The 24,976-nt window shown below is 49.0% G+C and overlaps 1 protein-coding gene across 1 annotated transcript; it reads right to left on the bottom strand.

The window, feature by feature from the left end:
• Positions 1-1,473: 1,473 nt before the first annotated feature.
• On the bottom strand, positions 1,474-24,939 carry LAMB2 (laminin subunit beta 2). Its single transcript, XM_001377749.4, has 33 exons — positions 24,560-24,939; positions 23,981-24,153; positions 23,474-23,606; positions 23,166-23,239; positions 22,510-22,698; positions 22,298-22,361; positions 21,610-21,812; positions 21,365-21,485; positions 20,547-20,735; positions 20,284-20,463; positions 19,632-19,744; positions 19,404-19,483; positions 19,009-19,141; positions 18,755-18,913; positions 17,813-17,940; positions 13,775-13,901; positions 13,473-13,665; positions 13,228-13,371; positions 12,368-12,599; positions 12,123-12,286; positions 11,398-11,622; positions 10,724-10,941; positions 10,384-10,480; positions 9,831-10,203; positions 9,479-9,663; positions 8,713-8,954; positions 5,217-5,420; positions 4,989-5,133; positions 4,697-4,904; positions 3,822-3,963; positions 2,626-2,802; positions 2,270-2,429; positions 1,474-1,922 (listed from the first exon to the last, which is right to left on the bottom strand). Exons 1-33 carry the CDS (start codon positions 24,630-24,632, stop codon positions 1,786-1,788), a joined length of 5,385 nt encoding a protein of 1,794 aa, XP_001377786.2. The 5' UTR covers positions 24,633-24,939; the 3' UTR covers positions 1,474-1,785.
• Between the last annotated feature and the right edge of the window lie 37 nt (positions 24,940-24,976).

Raw genomic sequence — 24,976 nt, 5'->3', positions numbered from 1 at the left:
AATCTCATGAAGGAAATATAGTGGAAGATGGCATGTTTTGAGCTGTATTTAAATCCCAAAAGTTCCTTCTTTAGTTGTAGCTGTGGAGAGCATTTTCATCATGATGATGAACCACAATCCCTTGTGGTTATCTTGGAAACTTGCTTTGCTGGTAATAGGTTAGTAAGGGCAAAAAAAGGTCTATGTTAAAATATTCAAAGCAACTCTTTCTGAGGTAACAGAAAGGTAGAACTAAGAGGAGTACCCAGTGATTGGGGAACACTAAACAAATTGTAATCTAGGAATGAAACTGGATTTTCAGTGCAGTAAGAAACTGGAAGAATGGAAGGCAACTAGGTGGTCCAGCAGATAGAGAACCAGACTTAGAGATGGAGAGGCCCTGGATTCAAATTTGACCTCAGATACTTCCTAGCTGTGTGACCCTGGGCAAATCACTTAATTCCTTTTGCCTAGCCCTTATTGCTTTTCTGCCTTGGGAGAATTGATACTCAGTATCAATTCTAAAACAAAAAGTAAGGGCTTTTTAAAAAAATTTTAAGCAAAAAAACAAAGTATAAGGAATAAAAGAGAAACCGGTAAGGACTGGAGGAAAGAAAGGAACCAGGAAAACAGTATAAACCACAGAAAGGTAAGCAGAAGGAACAACAAAATAGAACCAAGGGGGGCATCTGGGTGGCTCAGTGGATTGAGAGCCAGTGGCTCAGTGGATTGAGAGACAGACCTAGAGATGGGAGATCTTAGGTTCAAATCTGGCCTCAGATGCATGTGACACCCAAAGGAATTACACATCCCCAATGGGATGGGTGGGGGGAGGGGGGAGGAAAAAAAGGTGATCTTTGTTTCTAATGAATAATGTTTGAAAATGATCAAATAAAATAATGTTAAAAAAAATCTGACCTCAGACACTTCTCAGCTGTGTGACCCTGGGCAAGTCACTTGACCCCCTCCATTGCCTAGCCCTTACCACTCTTCTGCCTTGGAACCAATATATAATATTGATTCCAAGATGGAAGATAAGGGTTTAAAAAAAAATAGAACCAAGCCCTATTTGACTGTAATGAGTACCATCTTGTCCTGGAAGAAAGGATGGACCAATAACTGGCCTCCTTCCTTTCCCTGGAGTGGTGAGAGACCATGAGTGCTGAACATGGCTCATCTAGCTAGAGTGGTTTTAATGCTCAATTGTTTTTCTTTTTTTTTTTTAATCCTTTTTAATCTGTTTTAGAGTTGATACTGTCAGTTCCAAAGCAGAAGAGTGATAAAGGCTAGGCATTTGGGATTAAATGACTTGCCCAGGGCCACACAGCTAGGAAGTTGTCTGAGGTCAAATTTGAACCCAGGACCTCCCACCTCTGAGTCAGGCTCTCTATCCACTAAGCCACTTAGCTGTCCTAGGTGTTTTTCTTTAGATAGGAAAGTCATCAAGAGAGCAGGGGAATACACCCAGAACTGACTGTGATATGAAAACAAAAGGATTGAACTGAAACTTTAATAAAAATCATCAAGGTCTCATATCCACCCATACCTTCCTCCATCCCCCTCTGGAACATACACTCATGTCCTGAATCAGCATCACAACTTCAGATTTATTCAATGGCCCAGGAAAGTTTGAGAGAGAGAGAGAGCACTCCCCTCCACCCCCACCCTCACCACCTACTCCCCAAACCCTAATTGTCTAGCCCCTTGAGCATAACCCCAGGCAGGAGATACTGGTGCAATGAATGTGCACCCATCTATCCATGGGGTGCTACTAGGGCAGCCCAGGGAAAGGGGAAGTGGGAGGAGTCACTGACACGTGTTGTAGATCTGAATCTGCTGGTTGATAGACTGAAGGACACCTTTCATTTTGGCCTCCAGGCCATCCAACTGAGCTGCTTTGTCCTCCAGGGCTCGCTCATTCACTTCATATGTGCCTTCCAGCTCTGAGGGCAAACACACATTGAAAATCCCTGGCTTAGTTCTGGTCTTTCCCATAACTCTCTGGACATAATTTATTGCTCATCCCATTGGTCTCAGCCCCTCCTAGCACCAAAGTTTATGTATCTCATAAAACAATACCAGCACCCAATCACTAGCAGGACTTTCCAGGTTATGCCTATTTTATCTCTAGTCACTGGGAGTCTTTCTCACATCCTTCTCTATCCTTGAATATTTAGCTGTGTCCAACCAGGTATTTGTACCCTCTCTGACTCCATGCTTTTCCAGAGGGGCTCTCTGAGGGCTTGAAATGCATCTTCCCTGCTCCCCCCCACTTTCCCTCTGGCCTCACCATACATCCTCCTGAGTTTGTCTTGAGCATCCTGTAGCAGTCCCCGGGCCTCATCCCGTAGCTTCTCGGCCCTCTCTTTAGCCTGTAGGACACCCTGAGCCTTCCGATCAGCAAGTTCCCTCACTGTTTGGTACCGGTCACCTAGCTGGCCCTTCAGCAGCTGCCCAGGAAGAGAAAGTGAGAATCCCAGGGTTATCAGGGCCATATCTTACAACCTTGCTCCAAGAGCCCTCCCCTGCTGATCCCATCTGCCTCCAGTCACCCCCTCCTCACAACCACATCCTCATGTTTCCCAGGGCAAGCCTCTGCATCCAGATAACCATGGCAATGCCTCATATTCCTCCTGTCGCCTGTACCTTCTCAGCCTCCTGGGCCCGGCCCTGAGCACTGTTCGCTGTTTCTTCAGCCCTTGTGGCTTCTAGGCTGTTTCCAGCTCTCTTCAACTTCAAAGCATCTAGCTGAGCATCCAGCCGCTGGGTCCGCTCAGCTGCCATAGTCAGGTCCTGCTCTGCTCCAGCTGTCTTCTCCCGAACCTGAGGAGGACCCAACTGTCCTTAGTACAAACTGCTTTCCTGGCATTCTCAGACTACAGAACCCCCCAGGTTCTGAGCCCCAGACCCAAGTAGCCTCCATTTAGTCTCCCTGCTCCAAGTATCTGTCCTCAGTCCTCCATTCAAGTTCTAAGGTAATTTTCTTAAGGTACCTATCTTCAAGAAACTTCTTTCTTTGGCATTTTTTTTAAACCCTTACCTTCAGTCTTAGAATCAAACCTATGTATTGGTTCCAAGGCAGACTTGTCCAGGGTTACACAGCTAGGAAGTGTCTAAGGCCAGATCCAAACCCAGGATATCCTCTCTCTAGGCCTGGCTCTCAATCCCCTGAGTCACCTAACAGCCCCCTTTGGCATTTAAAACTATTTGCAACCTGGCTCCAACCTACCTTTCCAGCCTTATTATCCATTATTCCCCCAGAGCCAAAGGGGCCTTCCTGCCATTTCTCACACAGGACCCTCCATCTCCCGTCTCTGTGTCTTTGCATAGACAATATCCCATTCCTGAAACACATTCCTTCCTCATCTCTTTGAAACCCTTGTTTCCTCCAAAGCTCAGTTCAAATGTCACCACCTCCATAAAGCCCTCCTAATCCCTCCAGGTGTGACATAGGGCTCTCTTCCCCTAGAGTATTTGGTATTATTCTTGGATAGCTTCTATATTTCCTCCTTACATATGTGGGGTTTCCCCCTTATGGACCTTAAGTTCCTGAAGATTAAGAATTGTTTTCTTTTTATCCTTGCTTCAGCTTTTCCCTGGAGTCCAAGAAGCAGTGGTGAAGCACCATGATTTGATGACAAAAAGCTAGAACAGGAGTCAGAAGACCTGGGTTTATATCCTGAATGGCCTAGGTTGCCAGTCACTTAATATTCCTGGGTGTCAGTTTTCCTCAACCACAAAATGAAGGTATGGGACTAGATGACTTCTAAAGCCCCTTGCTGCCCTAAATCTATTTTCTTATGGCCTGAGCACCCTGGACAGTAAGCCTGATGGGGGCTCACCCTGCCCAATGTCTGCTCAGTGCCCTCTGTGTCAGCTGCCGCCCCACGGATAGCGCCTTTGGCTGCACCCTGCGCCCGTCTGGCTTCTTCAAGCGCATCCTGCACCATCTCTGCCTTCTGCTTCTCACCCTGAGCACGTGTCCTGCACAGAGGAGTTAGAGAGTTGAGGTGTCAAAGAGGGAGATTGGGAGTCAGAGGGCTGAGCTCCTCAGAGCATCATAAAGGGACATGTGCCTTCTGAATGTCATGATTGCATGTTGTGGGTCAGAGGTTGGAGTTGACCTTGACTTTATATAGAGTGCTAGGATTTAGATCTGGAAAGGACATTAGCCCTCTCATTTGACAACTGAGGCAACCCAAGGCCTAGAGAAATTAAATTACTCGTCCAATATGACTTAGTTAGTAAATAATAAAGCCAGTCTTCAAACCCTAGTCCTCTGTCTCCAAACTCGCTTGCTTTTTCTATTCTGGCATTGGTGTCAAAGGGCTAGAGGCTGGGATGCCACAAGGCGCTGAGGATATCACGATGGTGTATTAGAGTGGGGCTCACTATGTCCGCTGAGTGTACTGATTCCGCTTGATGGTCAGAGGGCATGGTTGGGGTTGATTGTGCCTCCCAGAATCACGCTTGTGTCATGATCAGGGACAATTCTTCTAGATGTGTTAGGGTCGAAGGACAGAAGCTGACTGGGATTTCTGGGTGTTGCTATTTTTTGGTGGGATCAAAGGTAGAGGTTGGCTGTGTTCTATAGGTATCATTATTAAGAACCAGAAGCTTTCATGGGAGCTGAACTGAACCATTGGCGTGTTGAGGGCTTAAAGTCAGAGGTCAGGGGTTACTATTGACCAGGCCCTGGGCAAGGACCTCAGCTCACCGGGCCCGCTGGGCATCCTGCAGAAGCTGCTCAGCCTGGCGCACATCACCTGCAGTGCGCTGCAGAATGGTGTCCACATCCCCGAGGCTCCGTACTCGCTCAGCAATTTCCCCTGCCAGATGGTGGATCTGAGCAGGTGATGCTGGGATGGACAGCTCCAGGACATGGGTGGCCACGGCCTCAATGCTGCCAGGGTCAGCTCCTTCTTCTACAGAAACACAGACGCCAGCTCAGACCCATCACCACCGGCTCAACCTGCCCTCTCCCTTAGCCGGCTGGGCCCCACACTCACGACTCAGGAAGTCCTTGACATTTTGGATTAGTTCTCGAAGTTCCTGGTTTGCCCGCTCCACTCGGCCACGAGTCTCGTTGGCCTTTTCCAGGGCCGCCTGAGCCCGCTGCCGAGCCATACCCGCTTGCAGCCTTGCTTCTGCCACCTAAAGGCAAGATGTAAGCTTAGTCCTTTCCATTGGGATCCTTTCCGATGCCCACCCCGTCTCCTCCTGGATCTGGTGCCTACCTTGCCCACAAGTCCATCTGCATCTCCAAGCGTCCTCCGCAATTCCTCCTGTGTGTGACGGGCCCGGCCCAGCGCGTTGTCTGCTGTGGCCGCTGCTCCCTGGCAGTTCAGGCCCCCGCAGCGGCGTTGTCCGTCTTCATCCCTGCAGCCAGCCCCGCCACAGGGGCTTGTGGCACAGGGAGCATCCCCAGGGGCCCCGCATACCTGGCATGGCACAGGCAGTCAGGGTACACATTAATTATACCTTTCCTTAGGCGGCCTGGCTGACTAAGGTGAACACCACTCAAAATGGGTAGGCCTAGGATTACCCACAGTGGAGTTAGGGACTTAGAAATCCAACTATAACAGCCCCTGCTCAAACCTTCAGTGATTCTCTGTTACCTCCAATCATCTCACATTTTCCTTCCCTCTCTGAGAACTTTAAAATCCTGCCATTCTGGAAGACTGACTGCCACCCCCGATACCTCAATATTTCTGGGCCTCTCTTAGACTGCTGTCCCAACCTCTGACTCTCAGAATCCCTGGCAGTGAGGAGGCTCAGTGGATTGAGAGCCAGGCCTAGAGACAGGAGGTCCTGGATTCAAATAGATTTGAGCCTCAGACATGTCCTAGCTGCGTGACCCTGGGCAAGTCACTTGACCCCCATTGCCTAGCCCTTACCTCTCTTCTCCCTTGGAACCAATACACAGTACTTGATTCTAAGACAGAAGGTAAGGGTTGAAAAAAAAAATAAAACTCAGGTCAGGTTTTTTTCCTCCTGCTTCCTCCAGCTGCTTGGGCCATCATCTCTAAGGTACCTTTCATTTACTTACTGTTGTATGATTTATGTTATCTTCCTCATTGGAATGAGCTCTTTTATGACCAGGACTTAGCAAAGTGCCTGGCATATAGTGTTTGACTGATTGATTAATCCTGACCAAGATCCAATCTTACTGTAAAGACCCCTTCTGAGAAAATCACTATATAATTTAGGATTTGAAGTCCAAAGACCTGGGTTCAAGTCCTGAATCTAATACCTACTTTGGTCAAATCCCTTATTCTCACTGAGTCTCAGTTGCTTTAGCTTTAATATTTGGGAGCTAGGTTGCTCAGCAAATAAAACTCAAGGCCCGGAGTCAAGAAGATCCAAGTTCAAATGTGGCCTCAGATAGTTACTAGCTATGTGACCTTGGGCAAGTCACCCAACCCCTGTCTGATTCAGTTTCCTCATCTGTAAATTGGGAGTAATAATAGCACCCATTTCCCAGGGTTGTTCTGAAGAGCAAATGAGATAACTTGGTGATTGTTATCTTTCATACTGAAAAAGTATCAAAATAACCTCACTGGTGATGTCTTCTGACTTGCATATAAATTGGATTTAAGTGAGGCAGAGTTATGTGAGTCATCAGCCTCAATCTCTTCCAGAATCATGAAAGTCCAGTAGTAAGACAAAAGTCAAGATAACTGGTGATGGCTCCGAATGCAGTAGATGAATGAATCTGATTTCTTCCATGTCTAATCAAGATCTAAGCACATCATTTGTAATGCATTGAACAAGTCTTAAAGTGTTATATAAATGCTGTTATTATTATTATTTGATAAGACTTAATAGCACTATAAAAATGTGAATAACTGCCAAAAGAGAGGTGAGGATCTTAAATGTAGAATAAGACTTGCATTTTTGGACATAGCCAATGTGGAAATTGCTTTGGCTGGACAAAGCAAATTTGTTATGAGGCTTTTTTTCCTTTTCTTTTCTTCCCCCCAGTTGTTCAACTTGGGGAAACAGTGGGAATATTTAATATTCATAAAGATAAATCAATAAAAAATTTTAAATGTTCATGGCTATTATTGTATCTTTTTTTCAAACATTCAGAAAGGAAGGCAGCATAATCTCTTGTTGCTTCCCCTTACTCTTTAACAGAAGTTAGGAAAGTCCACAAGTGTGGAACATTACATATATTTTCAGATTTTTTTCAATGTTATTAGTTAGTTTTGGTACTTTTTTCTTTTTCTTTTTTCCTTTAAAAGAGTATTTGTTATGAATAATATGGAAATAGGTTTTGAACAATGATACATATATAAACCAGTGGAATTGCTTGTCAGTTTTGGGATGGGGAAGGGAAGAGAAGAGGGAAAGATCATGAATCATGTAAGCATGAAAAAATAGTCTAAACAAATAAATTTTAACAAAAATTTAAAAAGTAAAATAAAATAAAAGATTATTTGTGAGAATGCACCTCCAGAGAAAGAATTGTTGGGAGTGAGAATGGAGATGAAAGCTTACGATTTATCATTTGCTTATCTGAGTTTTTTGTCTTGGGGTTTTGGTTTTATATGATTAGTCACTTATAAAAATTAATAATATGGAAATATGTTTTGCATGATAATGTATGTATAATATAGATCAAATTGCCTGCCAGTTTGGGGAGTGGGGAGGGAAGGGAGGAAGGGAGTCAAGTTGGATCATATAACTTTAGAAAATGTATGTGGAAATTTGTTATTATATGTAATTGGTAAACAAATAACAACAACAACAACAACAAGGTTATTTGTGGACTAGTGAGGTAGCACATAGAGCACTGGACCTGGAGTTAGGAGGTCCTGTCTTCAGACCTAGCTGTGTGACCCTCAGCAAGTCACTTCACTCCAAATTCCTAGAACTTTGCCACTTTTCTGTCTTAGAATCAATACTAAGACAAAAGGTAAGGGTTTTAAAAAAAAGATTTGATATAAGCAATGTTTCTCTGGGGATGGTTCTAAAGGATTCAGGGGGAAATTTATTTTAATAGATATTGATTAAAATGTATGTAAATAAAAAAGAAGTAATCTATTTTAGAATTTGAAATCAGATTTTTTTAAGGTAAGACTGGAGACCCTTGAAAAAGACAAAGAAAAATTGCCAAAGAAACTTTATCACGATTATTAAAAAAAAAGTTAGGAACCATGAACCTATTTAACCTTGCTTCTTGCCACCCTTGCCTATGAAAGAAGACATCTCTCTTTGTTCTATATCAGATGTCTGGGAGGTGTTGGGGCTCTCCAGGCAGACTTTTTTGGCAAGGCGGATTTACCTCCTGGATTACAGCCCTGAAGCAGAATCAGAGAAGCTCAGAACTAGGGACCACCCAAAAGGACCCCCCAGGTCTACCTAAAGCATCCTCATCTCCTTGATGACTTTTGCTGATGAAAGTGACCAGAGCATGAGTTGATTTCTCAATTCTCCCTGCCATGTTGCCCAAGAGAAGAAATGCTTTGTTTCTATCTTTGTATCCCCAGCATCTAGCACATGGTAGGTGCTTAATAAATATTTAAGTTTGAAAGAATGGGAAAAGCCTAGTCACATGGCCCATAAAATCAAATCTAAGGTGCTATTATTCTTCCACAAATAGGAGAGGAGGACTTATGAACACAGTGCCCAGAAGGGATTAGCTGGCCCCACAACAAACCTACACCCTGCCTCGGGTTGGCTCCAGATGGAGCTCTCCAACCCACATTAGGTCTGTGCCCAGCTCACCAGCTCGTTGATGCCTGTCAGGCTAAGGGTGTTGGCCCTGGCTGCGAGTTCACCCAGAGCCCTACGATTAGCCACATTCCTCCGGTCAAAGTTGTCTCTCTGGCTGCCCATCAAGCTCTCTGCTCGGCGTCGTGTGGCTGCTGAGTCACTCACAGGGCTGGGGATGGCCAAGGCTGAACGGTTCGCATGGTATTCAGCCTCTGATGACTGGGCATGGGACTGACGGATACTGTCATAGGCCCCTGAGAGTAAGGCAAAAGGGCCAGAGTAATCAGGCCTCTGAGATTCCCATTCTCTGGCCTCCAGCCCAGTCTATGTCTCACCTTTGCCTCTCCCCACTCATCCCTGCCTTCCTGCCTTCCATCTTCGGAGGACCAAAGGACCATAGGATGCAGACCTAGAAGGTACCTTAAATCTGGTCTGACTCCATCACTTTACGGATGAGGAAACAAGCCAAAAAGATGTGTCCTCAGTCATACAGGAGAAAGTAAAACAGATCAAATTACAGTCCGGGTGTGTCCTTTAACTTCAAGTATTATTTGGAAACAGTGAAACGAGCCTGGGTTTGGGGTCAGAGGACACACCTGGATTCACATCTGGCCACTAAAAGCCAGCCTCTTTACTTCCTTGAGCCTCAGTTTCCTCATCTATTCAGTGAGAGGATTGGACTGGATGGCCTTTGAGGTCCTCTGCAGCCCTGTGGTTTTAGGACCCATACTCCCTACCCTGCCCACACTGCCCTTTTTCCCTCGCACCCTGAACTAACCCAGAAAGTTGGAGTGTTTCAGCACATCCAGATGCTGCCCCAGCTGTCTCAGTGTAAGATTGAGAGCTCGTCCATCCCGCTCCAATCCACTCAGGGCATGGTTGGCATTGAAATTCTCATCCTGGGCATCTGTCAGCTCTCCCTCCAGTCTGGTCAGCTGCCCTGTGGCTTCCTCAATGTCATGCCTGGGTCAGAGATAAAGGAAGAAATATGGCCCTGGCCTCTTCCATCCCTGGGGAAGAGGGAATCCCCAAGGGCAAGCACTCTGTCTTCAGTCTCACACAAGGGCTCCATGAATACAAAGCCAGGGATTGAGGGATGGAATGAGGCTACCCAGTTCAAGTGCTCGCACCTCAGGTCCTCTGTGGTGGCCATAAGCTGCAATGTGGCAGCAGCTGTGGCATTTCGGGCATTCACAATGCCCTGCACGGTGCCCAACTTCTCTCCCAGAAGGCGGAAGTTCTTCTCAAAGGCCCCCAGGGCCCCCAGCTGGTGTAATTCCCGAGATCGTTGTTCAAGTGCCCGCGTGCGGGAGGCTAAGCCTTGCACAATCCGGTCCCAGTCCCCAAAGCAGGCATGGCATGGCTGGCATGCAGGGAAAACACCAGAAAAGCCTCGGGCACACTGGTCACAACGCACGCCAGCCACCCCTGGCCTACAGACACAGTGTCCCGTGGCATGGTGGCACTGAGGGGTCTCGATGCCTCTCGGGTCACAATCACAGGCTGGGAGAGGAGGAAAGAGACAAGATCAAGACAGTCGTCCCTCTTCACGGGCATCTTCCATTGGCCCTTACCTTGCATATCCTATCTCCAGGTTCTACTCTGTGCTTCCCTCAACCCCCAAATCATGATGCTTTTCCTCCCCCTTCTTCCTTTGCCATCCCCCAGCTGTCATCTGCTCACCCCGACACTGCAAGCCAGGATCTCCCCAGTGATTCTCCTGGCACTCGGTGCATGTGCGGCCTCCGAAGCCTGCTCGGCAATGGCACTGCCCTGTGAACTGTGAGGAGATGCCACTTATTGCAGTTCTGGCATAACTCCTTCCCTCGAGGAGAAGCACCACCTCCCAACACCCCTCCCCAGGTCAGAAGAATCCACCAAGTTGCTCAAGAAGTGATGACCCCCCCTCCCCAGTGCACAATGGGAGGCCATGAACCCTTGAGGCTAAAGGAGCAGGTTCAGGAAAGGGCCCTGAGGGTGAGGGAAGGGGAAGAAGACCACTTTGGGGGGGGGGGGCACAAACCTCATTGCAGGAAGGACTGGTAGCATGGCTAGGGTGGCAGGAACAGGGCTGGCAGCCTCGTCCGCTGGCCAGGTTCCAGAAATTGGGGGCACAACGGTCACAGCTATGTCCCTGAATGTTGGGCAGGCACGGGCACTGCCCACTGCCTGGGTCACAACGGCATTTGTCTTGAGAAGGGCACTGACTGCGTTCTGTGCCCAGAAAGTTACAGGTGCACCCTGCCAACCAGGAGCCCAGGTTATGGCCAGAGAAGGCACTGAGTCAGGCAGAACACTCTCTTTTTTTAAAAACCCTTCCCTTCCATCTTAGAATTAATACTCTATTGGTTATAAGGCAGAAGAGCAGTAAGGGCCTGGCAATGGGGATTAAATGACTTGCCCAGGGTCACATAGCCAGGAAGTGTCTGAAGCCAGATTTGAACCCAGGGCCTTCCATCTCTAAAACTGGCTCTCTGTGCATTGAGCTACCCAGCTGCCCCTATGGGCAGAGCACTTTTGATAGCAAGGGCTACATCTTCCCTCTAGAAATCAGGGTTCCCATTTCCCCTACCTCAGAACAGAGTCTTCCTTAAAGCGGGTATCAAGTCTTCCCCTGATAGGGGTAGGGACAAGGCCATCCTTCCCAAAGCTCCATTCTACTCTCTTCCCTGCCTGGCCGACTAGGCCCACACTCACTTCGGCAGCTCTGGTGGGCGGCCTGCCCATAGTACCCAGGGCGACAGTGGGCACATCGAGGCCCCTCGGAGTGATGTAGACATCGTAAACACTGTCCGCTTCGACGGTCGCAGGCCTCAGGGTCCATGGGGTCAATGTTGTTGCTGCATTCACACGGTTGGCATCGGCCTCCTGGCCTCTGGGGGTCCCCAAAGTGTCCGGGGGCACACTCTTCACAGCGTGGGCCTGCCGGACAACACGGGTGACAACCAACCCACCCAGAATTCACCGAGAGGCTCAGGCCCTCGCAGGAGTGCCCTAAATAAACTCTTAGGGCAGGAAAGAAGGATCAAATTGCAAAAAAGAGTTATCAGTATCTAAGGGGCCTTAGAAATAAAATATGAGAGGGGGAAGGGAGACAACATGAATCATGTAACCAGGGGAAAATATTTTTAAAAGAACATAAAATGATAAAATAAAATAGAAAACTAAAAAAAATAAACTATAATATAAGACCTGAAACTGGGTTCAGAGAACCTCTAGTTCAATTCCTTCATTCTACAGCAGAGAAAATGGAACCCCTCTTAGACTAAGTAACTTGGAATTGGCCCAGAGCCTGGCCCAAGACTTAATAAATACTTGCTGAGTGACCATGGGTCCCAGCTGACCACAGGCTGAGTGATCAGCCCCCTCCAGGCCCCAACCACTCACCTCAGGCCTCCCCTCTTCCCCCTCCCCCTGCTCACCAGTGTACCCAGGCTGGCAGTGGCAGACCACCTGCTGGGAGTGCCTGTCCTGATGGCAGGAGGTGGCAAAGTGGCGCTGGCCCCCTGGGCCCTCAGGACAAGGGCAAGGCCGGCAGTGGCCACCGGATGCCAGCACCGGGTTTCCATAGAAGCCAGCCGTACACCTAGAGACAAAGGACAAGGAAAATGCTTGGCTTTAGGACCAAACCCTCTCTCTCTCCCTCCTTTTGGGCCCCAGTTGGTACCTCTCACAGTTGTCTCCTGCTGTGTGGTCCCGGCATCTCTGGCAGGCCCCCGTGCGAGGATCACACTCATCCGAGTGCCCATTGCAGTGACAGGGGCGGCAGCTGGGGAAGCCCCACTGCCCAGGCTGGCACCGATCACAGCGTAGCCCAAAAGCTCCAGGCCGGCAGGGGCATTGCCCGCTGGCCTCGTGACACAGACTGCTGAAGCTGCCATCAGGGCTACATTGGCAGGCTGGGGAGACAGGGATGGAAACTGAGGCAGCTCTTGGAGCGAGCTTGGGAAGGGACATTTTTTTTAAACACTTTCCTTCTGTCTTAGAATCCATACTAAGTATCAGTTCCAGGAAAGAGGGGTGGGGTGGGGAGGGTAAGTGACTTGCCCAGGACCACCCAGTTAGGAAGTTTCCGAGTCCAGATTTAGCCTCCCATCTCCAGGTCTGCCCCTCTATCCACTGAGCCACCCAGCTGCCCCCTGGAATATATAAAATTAGGATTTTACAAATGAGGAAAATGAGACCAAGGACACAACAATTCAGTGTGTGGCTTGGATCTTCCTGAGTCCATGCCCTGTGGTGCCCCCTAGCTAAGACTGCCATTTCTCTAGCAGTTTGAGGATCACGATGTGCTTTCCTCAGTGGCAAGCATCGTTAGATCTGTTTTATAGATGAGGAAATTAAGGCTCTGAGAGGCCGAGGCTTTTGCCCCAGCCACTTAGCTAGGTTTCCCAGCCAGGCAGGACTTGACTCTGGGGTCCAAGATCAGGACTCTTTTTTAGGGAGGGGGCAGTGAGGAGGGAGATGAGAGTGGAGAAGACCACAGAGGTGAGAGCAGCGGGGAAGTGGGGAGAGGGAGGGAAGTACCCCTGCAGCCTGAAGGGCCAAAGCCAAAGGTTCCTGGAGCACAATGGTCACAGCGTCTCCCAGCCACGTTGGCCTTGCATGGGCACTGTCCACCGTGGGGCTGGCACTCAGAGCTCAGGGAGCCCTGGGGGTCACACTGGCAGGCTGAAGAAAAATGAGGAAAATGATGTCATATAGGCTATGTGGCAGGCAGGGCCCCAACCTCCCTCCTCTTCTCCTGTGCTCTGAGCAGGGCAACCACTCACCCAGGGCCCCGTTGTGGAGCAGCGCAGCCAGACTTCGGAGGAGAGGAGCACAGGCCTCTGATGGGGGGCTCTTGGCGGGCATCAGGCCCTCCTCATGGCAGCGGTAGCGTTCAAAGGTTGCCCGTCGTTCTAGGGCCCCGGCATCCCCTGCGCTAAACATCTCCAGGGATGACCATCGGGGCAATAGCACCAGCTGAGGGTGGGCAGAGAGAACTCAGTCAGGCCACCCTGCTTGGGTATGGACAACCCTAGGGCACTGTCAAAACTCAGCTTTTCCCTTTTCCTTTCCCCTAGGAACTCACAGAGTCAAGGAGCAAGGTGGGAGTGGGTGCTCCAGGGCGAGCATCTCCTCCGGCCCGAGTCAGCTCCAGCAGAAGAGTATAGGAAACCCCAGGCTCCAAACAGACAGGATAGGGCAAGACCACATACCTGAGTGAAAGAAGGACAAGGTCAGCTCCCATCACTGTGGCCTTTGTTGCTCTCCCACCCCCATTAGAAAGCAGAGAGGGCAGGGGAGGCAGGGCACCGTGCCAGCCTACACTATCTAGTGTTCTCCTGGGCTGTGTTTCGTCCCTTATCTCTTCCCCACATATTTCTCTTTGTCCCTTCTAGTGATTACATATGAACACACGCATAAACACTGGGACTGGGTATTTTGTTATTGTTTAGTCACTTTTCATTCATTTCTGACTCTTCCTGGCCCTTTTAGGGGTTTTCTTGGCAGAGATTCTGCAGTGGTTTGCCATTTCCTTCTCTAGTTCATTTTACAGATGAGAAAACTGAGGCAAACAGCATTAAGTGTCTTGCCCAGGGTCACACAGCCAGTAAGTGTCTCAGCCTGGATTTAAACTCAGAAAGATGAGATTTCTTGATTCCAGGTCCAGTCCTCTATCCACTGTGCCACCTAGCTGCCCAACATATACCCCCACCTTTATCCTACATACGTACAACATTCTCTGAGCATAGAAAAAGACCTCAGTTGGCTAGCAGGGAAAAGGGGACAGAGGGGAGGTTAGAGAGATTAGTAAAATCCTGATACTTTAGAAATCTTCTCTTTTCTATAGTTCAAGGCCAGGCTGTATATGGAACACTCTGTCCAGTTCTGCCCAAATGCCTCAGATATGTTGCACAATATTGTATCCAGCTTGTAATTACCTCTGATTAGAGGTACACATCACATTTGGGGCACTGTCTCCTGTTCTGATGGTACCCCATCTGTACCCAGCATGGGCCAGACCCAACCATACTAAAAAGGGCCAGCTGGAATGTATTTGTCCAGAGGAAGGCAACTGGGATGAGAAGACTGCTGGAAATTAGGTCATATGGGCAGGGGCTCAAAGATCATAAATTTAGGGCCAGGCAGTAGGCAGAGAGCTCACTCAGGCACCCCTATTGGGAACTCCTTGGATATTGACATAGCCTTTGGGTACGGACCACTCTCAAACATTAATGCTTTCTAGGCATCTCTCTGAATCTAAGCACTTTAACTTTAGAGTTCACTGAATCCGGCCCCCTCAACTTATGGATGTGATAACTGGGGCCCACAGAGGTTAAGGGACTTAACTCGCATGGCTAGGATATATCCAAGTTGGGATTTGAACCTTGGTTTTCCTGACTCCCAAGTCCAGCGTTTGGATCTCCGAATGGTTATTACATGAATGACCTCGTTTTTAAAATCCTGTTTGGCCCCAAAGAGCAGAATGAGGAGCAAAGGGTGGAAATTAGAAGGGGTCAAACATCAGCTCCACTTAAGCAAAATCCATCATCATCCTAGCTGTCCCAGATTAGAAAGGGATGCCTCAGAATTTCTCCACTACTGGAATTGTTTACAAAGAGTTATTCTAGAGGGGATTCCTATGAGGGGGTGGGAGCTAGGACTCTATGACCCTCTGGGTCCTTTCCAGCTCTGAGCATCAATGATTCTGCTCCCTGTTATGTACCCTAATCTCCAGCCAAACTGGATTAGTCACTGTTTCCTGAGTACGCCCTGTGTTTTCCTCCTGCTGCTTATACTGTTCCCTTTGCCTGGAATGTCTCCTCATTCCCCACCTGCTAAAATCCTACCCAGCCTTCCAGTCCCAACTCAAATGTCAGCTCCCCGTGGAGACACCCTCTTGATTCCCCATAGCTGGGAGCGATCTCTCCCTCTTCAGAGGCCCCATTGCATTGTGCCTATCCCTCTCTTATAGCCTTGCTCCTAGCTTGTCTTATATTAGAATTATTTGTGTCTGGGCATCATTGCCCTTACTAGACCAGAGGTGTCTAACACATGGCCAAGAATGGCCCCAATTAGGTTAAAATGGAATTCCTAGATGACTTTTATGTGTTGATAAATTAATTATATATATGTATATATATAAAATATAAATGTGATTTTCTAAGTCAAAATGGAGCCTCCAGAAGTTTAATGGTCCCTGTTTCTATTTCAGTTAGACACTACTGTCTTATAAGGTAGGGATGATGTGTTACTTATTTTTGCCTCCTCTTTTTTATTTTTGCCTCAGTTTCCACATCTACAAAATTGAGGGGGTCAGATCCAGTGAACTCTAAAGTTCAGTGCTTAGATTCAGAGAAATCCCTATTTTTGCCTCCCTCTATTGGGCTTAGCATACAGTAGAAACTCAGAAAATGTATATGGAATGAATTAACAAATGATGAATCTTCCTGACTCCAGGCCGGACACTCTATCCACTGTGCCACTTAGCTACCCCCAATTCAAATAATTCATTCAATTAATGACCAAATTCTTCATCATAATCATCCCATGTACCTGTATGGAGCTTTATAGGTCACAAAGTACTTTTCCAAACTCACCATCTGATATGGAAGAAAGAAGTTTGGACTTGGAATCAAGAGACCTGAATGTTCAAATCCTAGCTCTGGCATTTCCTAGCTATCTGGTGACTCAGCGTTTCTGAGCTTTAATTTCCTTATTTATAAGAAAGGGATAGGGGGCAGCTGGGTAGCTCAGTGGATTGAGAGCTAGGCCTAGAGACAGGAGGTCTTGGGTTCAAATCTGGCCTCAGACACTTCCCAGCTGTGTGACCCTGGGCAAGCCACTTAACCCCCATTGCCTCACCCTTACCACTCTTCTGCCTTGGAATCCAATACACAGTATTGATTCCCAGACAGAGAAGGTAAGGGTTTCTCACTTAAAAAAAGGGTGGGGGGGGATAATAATACTTACAGTACCAACCTCAAAACACTATTATTAGGAGAGATGAGTGAATAAAGCATTGACTAAGGGCTTCCTATGTGCAAAGAACTTAGAAACCTCCTAGGGTGACAAAAATGTGAGTTATTATCAATCCTCATAGTACTTCACTCTTAAGACAGCCTCAGGAGGTCATCAAATCTAACCCCTGTGGATGCTGACTTTAAATGAATAGGATCGTAGGCATTTTGAAACAGGAGCAAGACACAGAAGCAGCAGCCCTGAGTTTGGAGAGAGTGGACTGGATTCCAGCCTTTCTTTGCCACCTATTGGGTAGGAGATCTCTAGTAAGTCTTTTCATCTCTCTGGGTCTCAACTTCCTCATCTTTAAAATATAGAGGCTAGATTCGGTAGTAAAATAGTAATAATATGGAAATGGGCTCTGAACAATGATACATGTAAAACCCAGTGGAATTGCTCATTGGTTCCTGGAGGGGGAAGAAAGAAGGTGAGGGAAAGAATGTGAATCATGTAACCGTGGAAAAATATTCTTAATTAATTAAAAAAATCTAGCCCCTGTATTTTAAAGATGAGGAAGTTGAGGCCCAGAGAGATGAAATGATTTACCAGAGATCTCCTATCCAATAGATGGCAAAGAATGGCTGGAATCCAGTCCACTCCTTCCAAACCCAGGGCTGCTGCCTCTGTGGCCTGCTCCTGTTTCTAAATTCCTACAATCCTATGATTTAGAGCTGGAAAGGACCTTCGAGATTAGATACAACCCCCTCATTTTACAAACAGGCAAACTGGAGGTCAAAAAGTTTTGAAAAAGGACTTGCCCAAAGACACTGAGACAGCTGGTGGTGCAGTGGGCCCTGGAGTCTGGAAGACTTAAGTTCAAATCCAGCCTCAGCCATTTACTAGATGAGTGACCCAGGGCAAATCACCTAACCTGTCCCTGTCTCAGTTTCTCCAACTGTAAACTGAGGATAATAGCAGCATCTATCAAGCAAGGTTATTGTGAGGATCAAATGAGATAATATCTGTAGGATGCTCAGCACAGTGCCTGGCACTATATAAATGCATAGTCCTTCCTCCCTCCCTCCTTCCCGAAGGGATACACCATAGCTTTAGATACAGAGATAGATGCTATAGATATACCAGAAGAGATCAGGTTGTCCCTCACCTGGCACCAGGTTGGAGCATCCCCCGGAAGTGGTCATCCTCAGCCACAGTGGTGCCGCAGGGGCTGCTGTGAGATATTGGCCCTGGGCGCTGCACAGTCAGAGTCACTTCTGCCCACTGCTCTGGGACCTGAGTGAGGAGGTGGGGTTAGATAGAGCTGGACTTTCACCCCAAGGGAAGGGGACCCACGTTGTCAATAGAGCAAGACCAACAACTAGATCTTATTTCTAAGAGGACTTTATGTTTTATCACTTTCCTCCAAATAACCCGGGGTAGGAGGTCATGCAAGCATTATTATCTCCATTTGACAGACAGGATAACTAAGGTGGAGAGGACCTCCATCACTAAAGTCAGGGCTGGGATTTAGACCCAGGTGTCCTAACAGGAAGTCTGGGGCCTCCCAGTTTCCATGTGATCTCCCTTGAGACGAAGGTACAACATGTATAACCCAATGGAATTGCTTGTCAGCTCTTGGAGGAGGGAGGGAGAAAGTATGAATCATGTAACCATGGGAAAATATTCTTAATTAATTAATTTTTTTTTGAAGAGAGAGAATAAAGGTATGGAAGGCCAGATAAACTCCTGGGGAAGTCAGTCCCCACAGCTATAGGTGACTCAAAGGAAATTGATTGCTAGGGGATTTAGGAGGACTTCAAAGAGAGCAGAGTCCAGGCAGGAGAGGAGTCAAAAAATCATGGGATGGGCAGTTAGGTAGGTCAGTGGATACAGGGCCAAGCCTGGAAACACAAGATCCTGGGTTCAAATCTGATCTCAGACACTTCCTAATTGTGTGACTCTGAGCATGTCACTTAACCTAGTCCTAGCCCTAGTCACTCTTCTGTCTTGGAAATAATACCTGGTATTAATTCTAAGACAGAAGGTAAGGATTTTAAAAAATATCATGGGACCTTGGGACCAAAGACCAAAGAAAATGGGACCAGACCTGGGGTTCATATCGCAGGAGCAGTTCATAGTCCATAGCTTGGGATACTGAGTCCACCAAAAACTCGAGGATCTGACCTTCCCGTAGCCGAACAAAGCCCACACCTGTCCAGGAGATGGTCATTCCAGGGCGTGCTGTCCGTTCAACCACGTCTAGGGCCTGCCAGAGAAGTAGTTTAGTGGATCTAAAAGGCTGCCTCCCCATCCCTCTAAAGTAGTTCTCCAGCCTCCCCCACTACTACCCTTGGTTCTCACCTGCCCACGGGCTTTCTCAGCCTCCAAGGTGAGATGGTCCAGGAACGGCAGGAAGTATCCCGGCTGCACCTGGTCACAGCGTCGCCCAAACATATGCCGGCGACATCGGCACTGCCCGGAGTCCTCGGCACACCTGAGGATTCACCCACATTTACTGACTGACTGATTTCTCCTAAACAGGCACTGAGGCACCCCTGTCCTCCACATCCCTCACTCAGATCAATGCAAACATCCGTCAAGAGACCCATCCACAACCCCCTCACCACCCCTGTCCCTTGGCATACCTGGCACTTTTCTAATCGTAGACTGAGTCTCTGTGGGAACTCTCTGACTTCAGACCCCACCTACTACATCTTTTACTTCCCCAGCATTAATCCCCCTAGAAAAATACTCACCGGGGTTCCAGGGCACCTCCTACATCACAGTCACATGGGCGGCAACCAAGCAAATCATGGCTCAGACCCCAGTGATCAGTCTGAGGGCAGAGGAAGGAGACACTAAGGTGGGAGACCTCTCCCTAGTCCCTGGAGAGACACCCACCTCCCCCTCCAGGGAGTTTCTCCTCCATTCTCCCTTTGGGAAACTCTGCTAGGCACACCCCTGGTTCCCTCCTGAAGCCTCACCAGGCATCGGTCACAATGCTTTCCAGTCACCAGACGTTTGCAGAAACAGTCCCCACTGTTAGAATCACAAGGGGGACCCCCTGGCACTGTCCCCCGTGGGTCACATTGGCACCCTGTGGGGGCAGGAATATACCCATCACTAATAATCCCAATATTATCCCCTCTAGGCCCAAGATGGGCAACAGTATGGTCAGAGATAGGCAAGGAAGACAGTGCTAGGAAAGAGGAGGAATCCAAAGAAGGCGATGGTTTCTAGAGAAATCAGGAAGTCAGAAGCACAAGGGGAACAAGTCGAGGGTCAGGACATGACTCGGACTAGGATCAGAGGTCAGGGTCAGCAGAAGAGTCCAAGATGAGGAGAACGCAAGGCCAAGGGCACAGGGTTAGGGGCTTAAAGTCATGGGAACAAAGGACAGCGGCCCAAATGGAGCGCTATTTGGGGGACAAGTCTGGGCTCAATGGGCAGAACAGAAGCCAAAGAACGAGGAGAGTCTCAAAGAGCAAGGTTCAGAGGGAACTTCTGAGGAAAGGGTCAGGGGTAAATCCTCAGGAGGCTATTAGAAGGCCAGGCATGAACCAGGTGACGGATCACTGGGCAGTGTGGAATCAGTCTGGGCAACAGGGGCTGAGGTCAAGGGTCGGGAGAACATACGCTGGCAGCCCTGGGGGTTAGTGGTGCTGAGTCCAAAGTAGCCATCCCTGCAGCGCTGACACCTGGGGCCCACCACGTGTTCTTTACACCGACACTGGCCAGAGACAAGCCCCAGCATGGGGTCATCGTGGGGGTCACAAAGGCCTCCATCTCGGGCCCCCGAAGGGTCACAATCACATGCTGCAGGGCAATCAAGAGCGTCACCCCAAGTTCCTTCCACGATCCTCCCCCCAACCCCCTGCCATTCACCACCCCATGCTCACGGCGGCATACGGCTGGGTCCCGCAAATCCCTTGTGGGGTCTCGATAGTAGAAAGGACGGCAGATTTCACAGTGCATCCCAGCTGTGTGATGCTGGCAATCATCACACACTCCTCCGCTTGTGTTGCCGGAGGCCAGGAACACAGCCATGTCAAAGTGGCAGCTCCGGGAGTGTTGGTGACATTCGCACTCTGTGGGGAGGAGGAGGGGACACATGGGGAGAAAACACACGATGGGGTTCCTCCCCCCCTCCCCAGGACTTGGTGGCAATTCTCCCCAGGGATGCCACGGGGCACTGTATCTTGGGCAAAGGATTTCTCTGTCTCTGCTCTTTTCTCTCCCTTAATAGGCAATGGTATTTTAAGAGTGGACGAGTTTAGCTAACATGTTTCTGTCACTAAGAAAGTTGTGCACAAGAACGGAAATAGAATCTTAGGTTACATTGCTTTTTATTCATGGAAACTTCTTGTCCTTTGGACCACCTTCACCCTTGGTCTTTGATTGCAAGGTCCAATGATCATTTTTCCCTCCCAATCCGATTTTATTTTCAATTTTAAATTCTTTCCCTCCCCCACCCATTGAGAAGTTAAGAAATACAAAACTCCTGGGCTCTTTTGACTCACTTCCCAGCTGGCTCCTAGTGGGACCTTCCAACCCCCACTCCTTCTTTCTTTGATTAAGTGGTCATCAGGAAATTGTTCTAGCCATCTCCATCCATGGGCAGATGTAGGGGGCAGTTGGGGGAGGAGGGAATGGCTAGAATTATAAAGGGGCTGGGATGGGGCACACCAGCCAGGGAACTGGCAAGATGGGCACTCACTTTTGCAGGCATGGGAATGGCCATCCTCTGCTGGGCGCCAGGGCAGGTCATGGTAGAAATCCTGGCAGCTCTCACAGTTCAGACCCCGGGTGTTGTGCTTGCAAACACAGGCACCATGGACCTGGAGGGAGGAGTGGGGCTGCTTTGAAGGGATCTTGTTGCCAAGCACTGAAAGCTTTGGTGTGCCATCACCCCTGGGTCTCTGTCCCTACTATCCCCCCTTGTTACCGAATCCCCATTCTCACCATGCCCTCAGCATGCGATGGAGCACCAGGAGCTCGAGCACACTGGGAGGCGTGACCATAGCAGAAGCAATTCCCTCGGACGACCAGCTCGTAGAGAGCATAATAATATTTTTCTCGGATCTCCCTACGGGGGTCCAGCAGGTTGTCCCCCAGAGTGTGAAGCCGTGTCAGGTTCACTCGGAGGTTTGTGATCTTCAGGAGGTCTGGGATAGGGGGCAGCAATGGAGTGATGGGTATGGAGTCCAAAGCTCCCCACAACCCAGCTCAGGGTGAGAAGAACCTTCTCCCTGGGGTCTAGAGAGAATGGTACCTAGTGCTCCGGGCTCCTTGACACCCTGAGGGAACCTCTAGCCAAACCCAGAGTGAGATCATTCTCCTTGAGGTCCATTGTGAGAAAGGAAGGCACCCTGGTGTCCTGGGCTTTCTTTGTTCCACTCAAGGTCAGACTTCTTGGAGACAGGCATCTGGGGGGGACTTTCAGCTGCTGCTGTCATATTCAGAAATGCTATTCCCACCCAGCCGAAGGCTAAACTGAGGCCTTAACACCTGCTCTGGGGGATGCAGGAAGGAGCCAAAATAGCCCTTACAGTCCTGAATAGCCACTGGCTAGATGTCAGATTGGGGCCCATAGGAGATGACGAGGAGGGTGATAAAGGGATCTTTGGCATGGGGCCATCACCACACTCACCCTGGATCCGTGAACTATAGGGATCTGTGATGGGGATAGCTGGGTCCAGAACACGGTAGATGACCTATGGAGATCCGGAATCTGGAGGGATGGCCTGGGCTGGCCGGTCATGTCCCAACAACCCTGTGGATCCTTCCCCTTGACCCTTGGGACACCCTCATCCCCAAGCCACTTTCCTCCTGAAAATGAGTCTGTGGGCTGGGCTCTCTCACCTCCCCCTCAGTGGATGGCTCAATTTCTGAGTATCGAGATTCGCAGACCACATCATCCACTCGATGAGGTGGGGCCAGAGGGATCCCAGGGAAGTCAGAGCCACAGTCATAGGAAAAATAGCGATAGACACGCCAGGTCCTCCCAAAGTCTGAGGAGCGTTCAACCAGCATTGCAGCTGGGCGGAATGTCTGGAGGAAGGGATGGACTTGTCAAGGGGAAGGGGAGTCATGAAGGTGGATCACAGGGCTTTCAGAGACAGTGTTACTGGTGAATAGGGAGTCATGCATGATCATGGGGAGGTCACAGGAGCTGTAGGGTGTCACAAGGGGGTTGCTGGGATCATAGAATTGCAAGCTGGAAGGAACCTCTAGTCTAATCCTTCTATTTTACCAATGAGAAAAGCAAGGCACAGAGAAAATTGTTAGTTTGTCCGAGGTAATACAGCCAATAAGTCACAGGAATCATAGGATTTCTATGTATATCTATATACATATAAATATATGGCCATGGGAGGAGAGGAGAAGTCAAGGGGTGGTTGGCTATCATAGGAGCTACAGAGATGGGAAAGGTCATTGGTAGGCCACAGGCCATAAGGATCCTGGTCTCAGAGCTCAGTTCCCTATTTCCATCCCTTCCACCTCAGGAGTCCTGTTACCTTGAAGGTCATAATAAGGTGGGTAAAGTGGAATTCAGCTTCTAAGTCCAGCTGGATAGTGACAGAGGACACTCCTGGTAGGAAACACTGGGATCAGGTAGGCATGAAGACTCCTCTCTCTTCCTAGAAGGCTGATGGTCTAAGACTAGTTGGTCCCCAGTACTTGGCTCCTTCCTTCAGGCTATCAGTGCCCAGCTCTACTGTCTAACTTTAGCCAGTGGTATTTCAATTCTCCCCACCCCTCAAGTCAGAAGTGCCCAGGTCTTCCTTCCCAAGCTGGCCACTGACACCCATCCAGGTGGTCTCACCATTTTCTGATTGCCACCAGGCTGACCGTCGCTGTGGGGCAAAGCTGGTGACCACATTCTGAATTCGGTGACTTTGAGGATAGCGGGCAGAGAATGGATGCCGAGAGTCACACAGGAAACACTTTTTCTCATCCTAAAGGACCCCCCACCCCCACCCCAGATTAGTCACAGAATCACAAAATATCAGAGCTGAATGAGACTTAACTACCCATCTCTTCATGTTAGAAAGAAGAAAAGGGGGGAGGAGAAAGAAACTTACCCAAAGTCACACCCAAGCATTAAGTAGTAGAGGCAGAATTTAAACCCAGGTTCTCTGACAGCAAATCCCAGGGTTCTTCCCACACCATCTAGAGGCCTCAACACAGTAATGTCTCCTGACCTTGCCCAGCCTATGAGTCAGTTCTCTTCCTTCCTGGAGCATGGGTCAGCACCCCCAGTCCAACTTCCCTCTCCTCCAGAGATGTTTCTAATCTACATTATCCCAGTTCCCCACCCTCAGTGACCCACCTGTAGGTGGCTGACTATGCAATAGGGCTCAGGACCTCTCAGCCCACAGGTAGATGAGGCTGTCAGTCTGTCTGCTCGCCCAACCAGGAGGTCTCCAGTGGCTGGGTAGCAGCTTCCCCTGGAACAGCCAGCTGAAGGCAGGTCCGGGTTCTGAACCACAGCTTTGGCCAACACTAAGGAGAGGGAGAGCAAAAGGCAAAGAGGGTCAAAGTGGAAACTCCCTGCTCCCAAGGCTAAGATTAGGATCAGAGATGGAATTGACACTCTCCCCAAGCTCCACCACATCACCCCCAAGGGGCCAGAAATGGAACAGACATTCTGTACCCCCAAAAGTAGTCATCTGCCATACCTACAGATTAAAGATACTTCCAGATGCCCCTAAGCCAGGGCAGACTAATGGAGGATCAAGGGAATGGACAGACCAACTACTCCCCAACAAGGGGTCCAGGCTAAGACCCCAGTGTTTCCACAGAGATAACTCTGAAGAGTTCTGGGACTCCTGTATTCTTGGGGTTCTGAACAGCCTCACCAAGCCTCAGTGGTGGGGATCGAGACTCCCTTCCCCCATCACTACCTTACCGATTAGCAACAGCAGCAGCCACAGCTCCGGTCCCCCTAGGCCCCACCCTTGATGCCCCAAGATCAGCCTCATCCTGGTGGCAGGGAAAGAAGTTAGGGAGGGAGGCTGGTGCGTTACAGGAGTGATTGGCAGCTCCTGGGATGCCTCCCCCTAACTTCAAACCAAACTCCAGACCTGGCCCCAGGAGGTTTTCTTGCCCCGTAGGCAACCCCAAACTCTGCTCTTGACCCCTTGGTTTAGGGCTCTGGCTCCAGTTCCAACTCTAGCCCCTAGGCTCCTAACTGCCCCAATCCTGGGTTCCTAACTTAGCTCGAGATCTCTCCTGGCCGACTTTGGAGAAAGTTGGGAAGGGCAGCAGCTAGAGAAAAAGCCTGGCCTGGAGTCAGGCAGGACCCAACCGGGATGGGGTAACTAGA

The sequence above is a fragment of the Monodelphis domestica genome, chromosome 7 (genome assembly GCF_027887165.1).
Source record: "Monodelphis domestica isolate mMonDom1 chromosome 7, mMonDom1.pri, whole genome shotgun sequence".
In the NCBI taxonomy this organism is placed as follows: Eukaryota; Metazoa; Chordata; class Mammalia; order Didelphimorphia; family Didelphidae; genus Monodelphis; species Monodelphis domestica.
Note: the sequence above shows the minus strand (reverse complement) of the source record. Positions and strands in the feature narration are given on the sequence as shown.

Excerpts from the sequence above, each read along its gene's own strand:
- LAMB2 (XM_001377749.4), bottom strand. The coding sequence starts at position 24,632 with ATGAGGCTGATCTTGGGGCATCAAGGGTGGGGCCTAGGGGGACCGGAG. Across the intron at positions 19,484-19,631 it reads AGCATTGTGACCGATGCCTG|ACTGATCACTGGGGTCTGAG; the intron begins GTGAGGCTTCAG and ends CTCTGCCCTCAG. Across the intron at positions 10,481-10,723 it reads CCAGTCCTTCCTGCAATGAG|TTCACAGGGCAGTGCCATTG; the intron begins GTTTGTGCCCCC and ends ATCTCCTCACAG.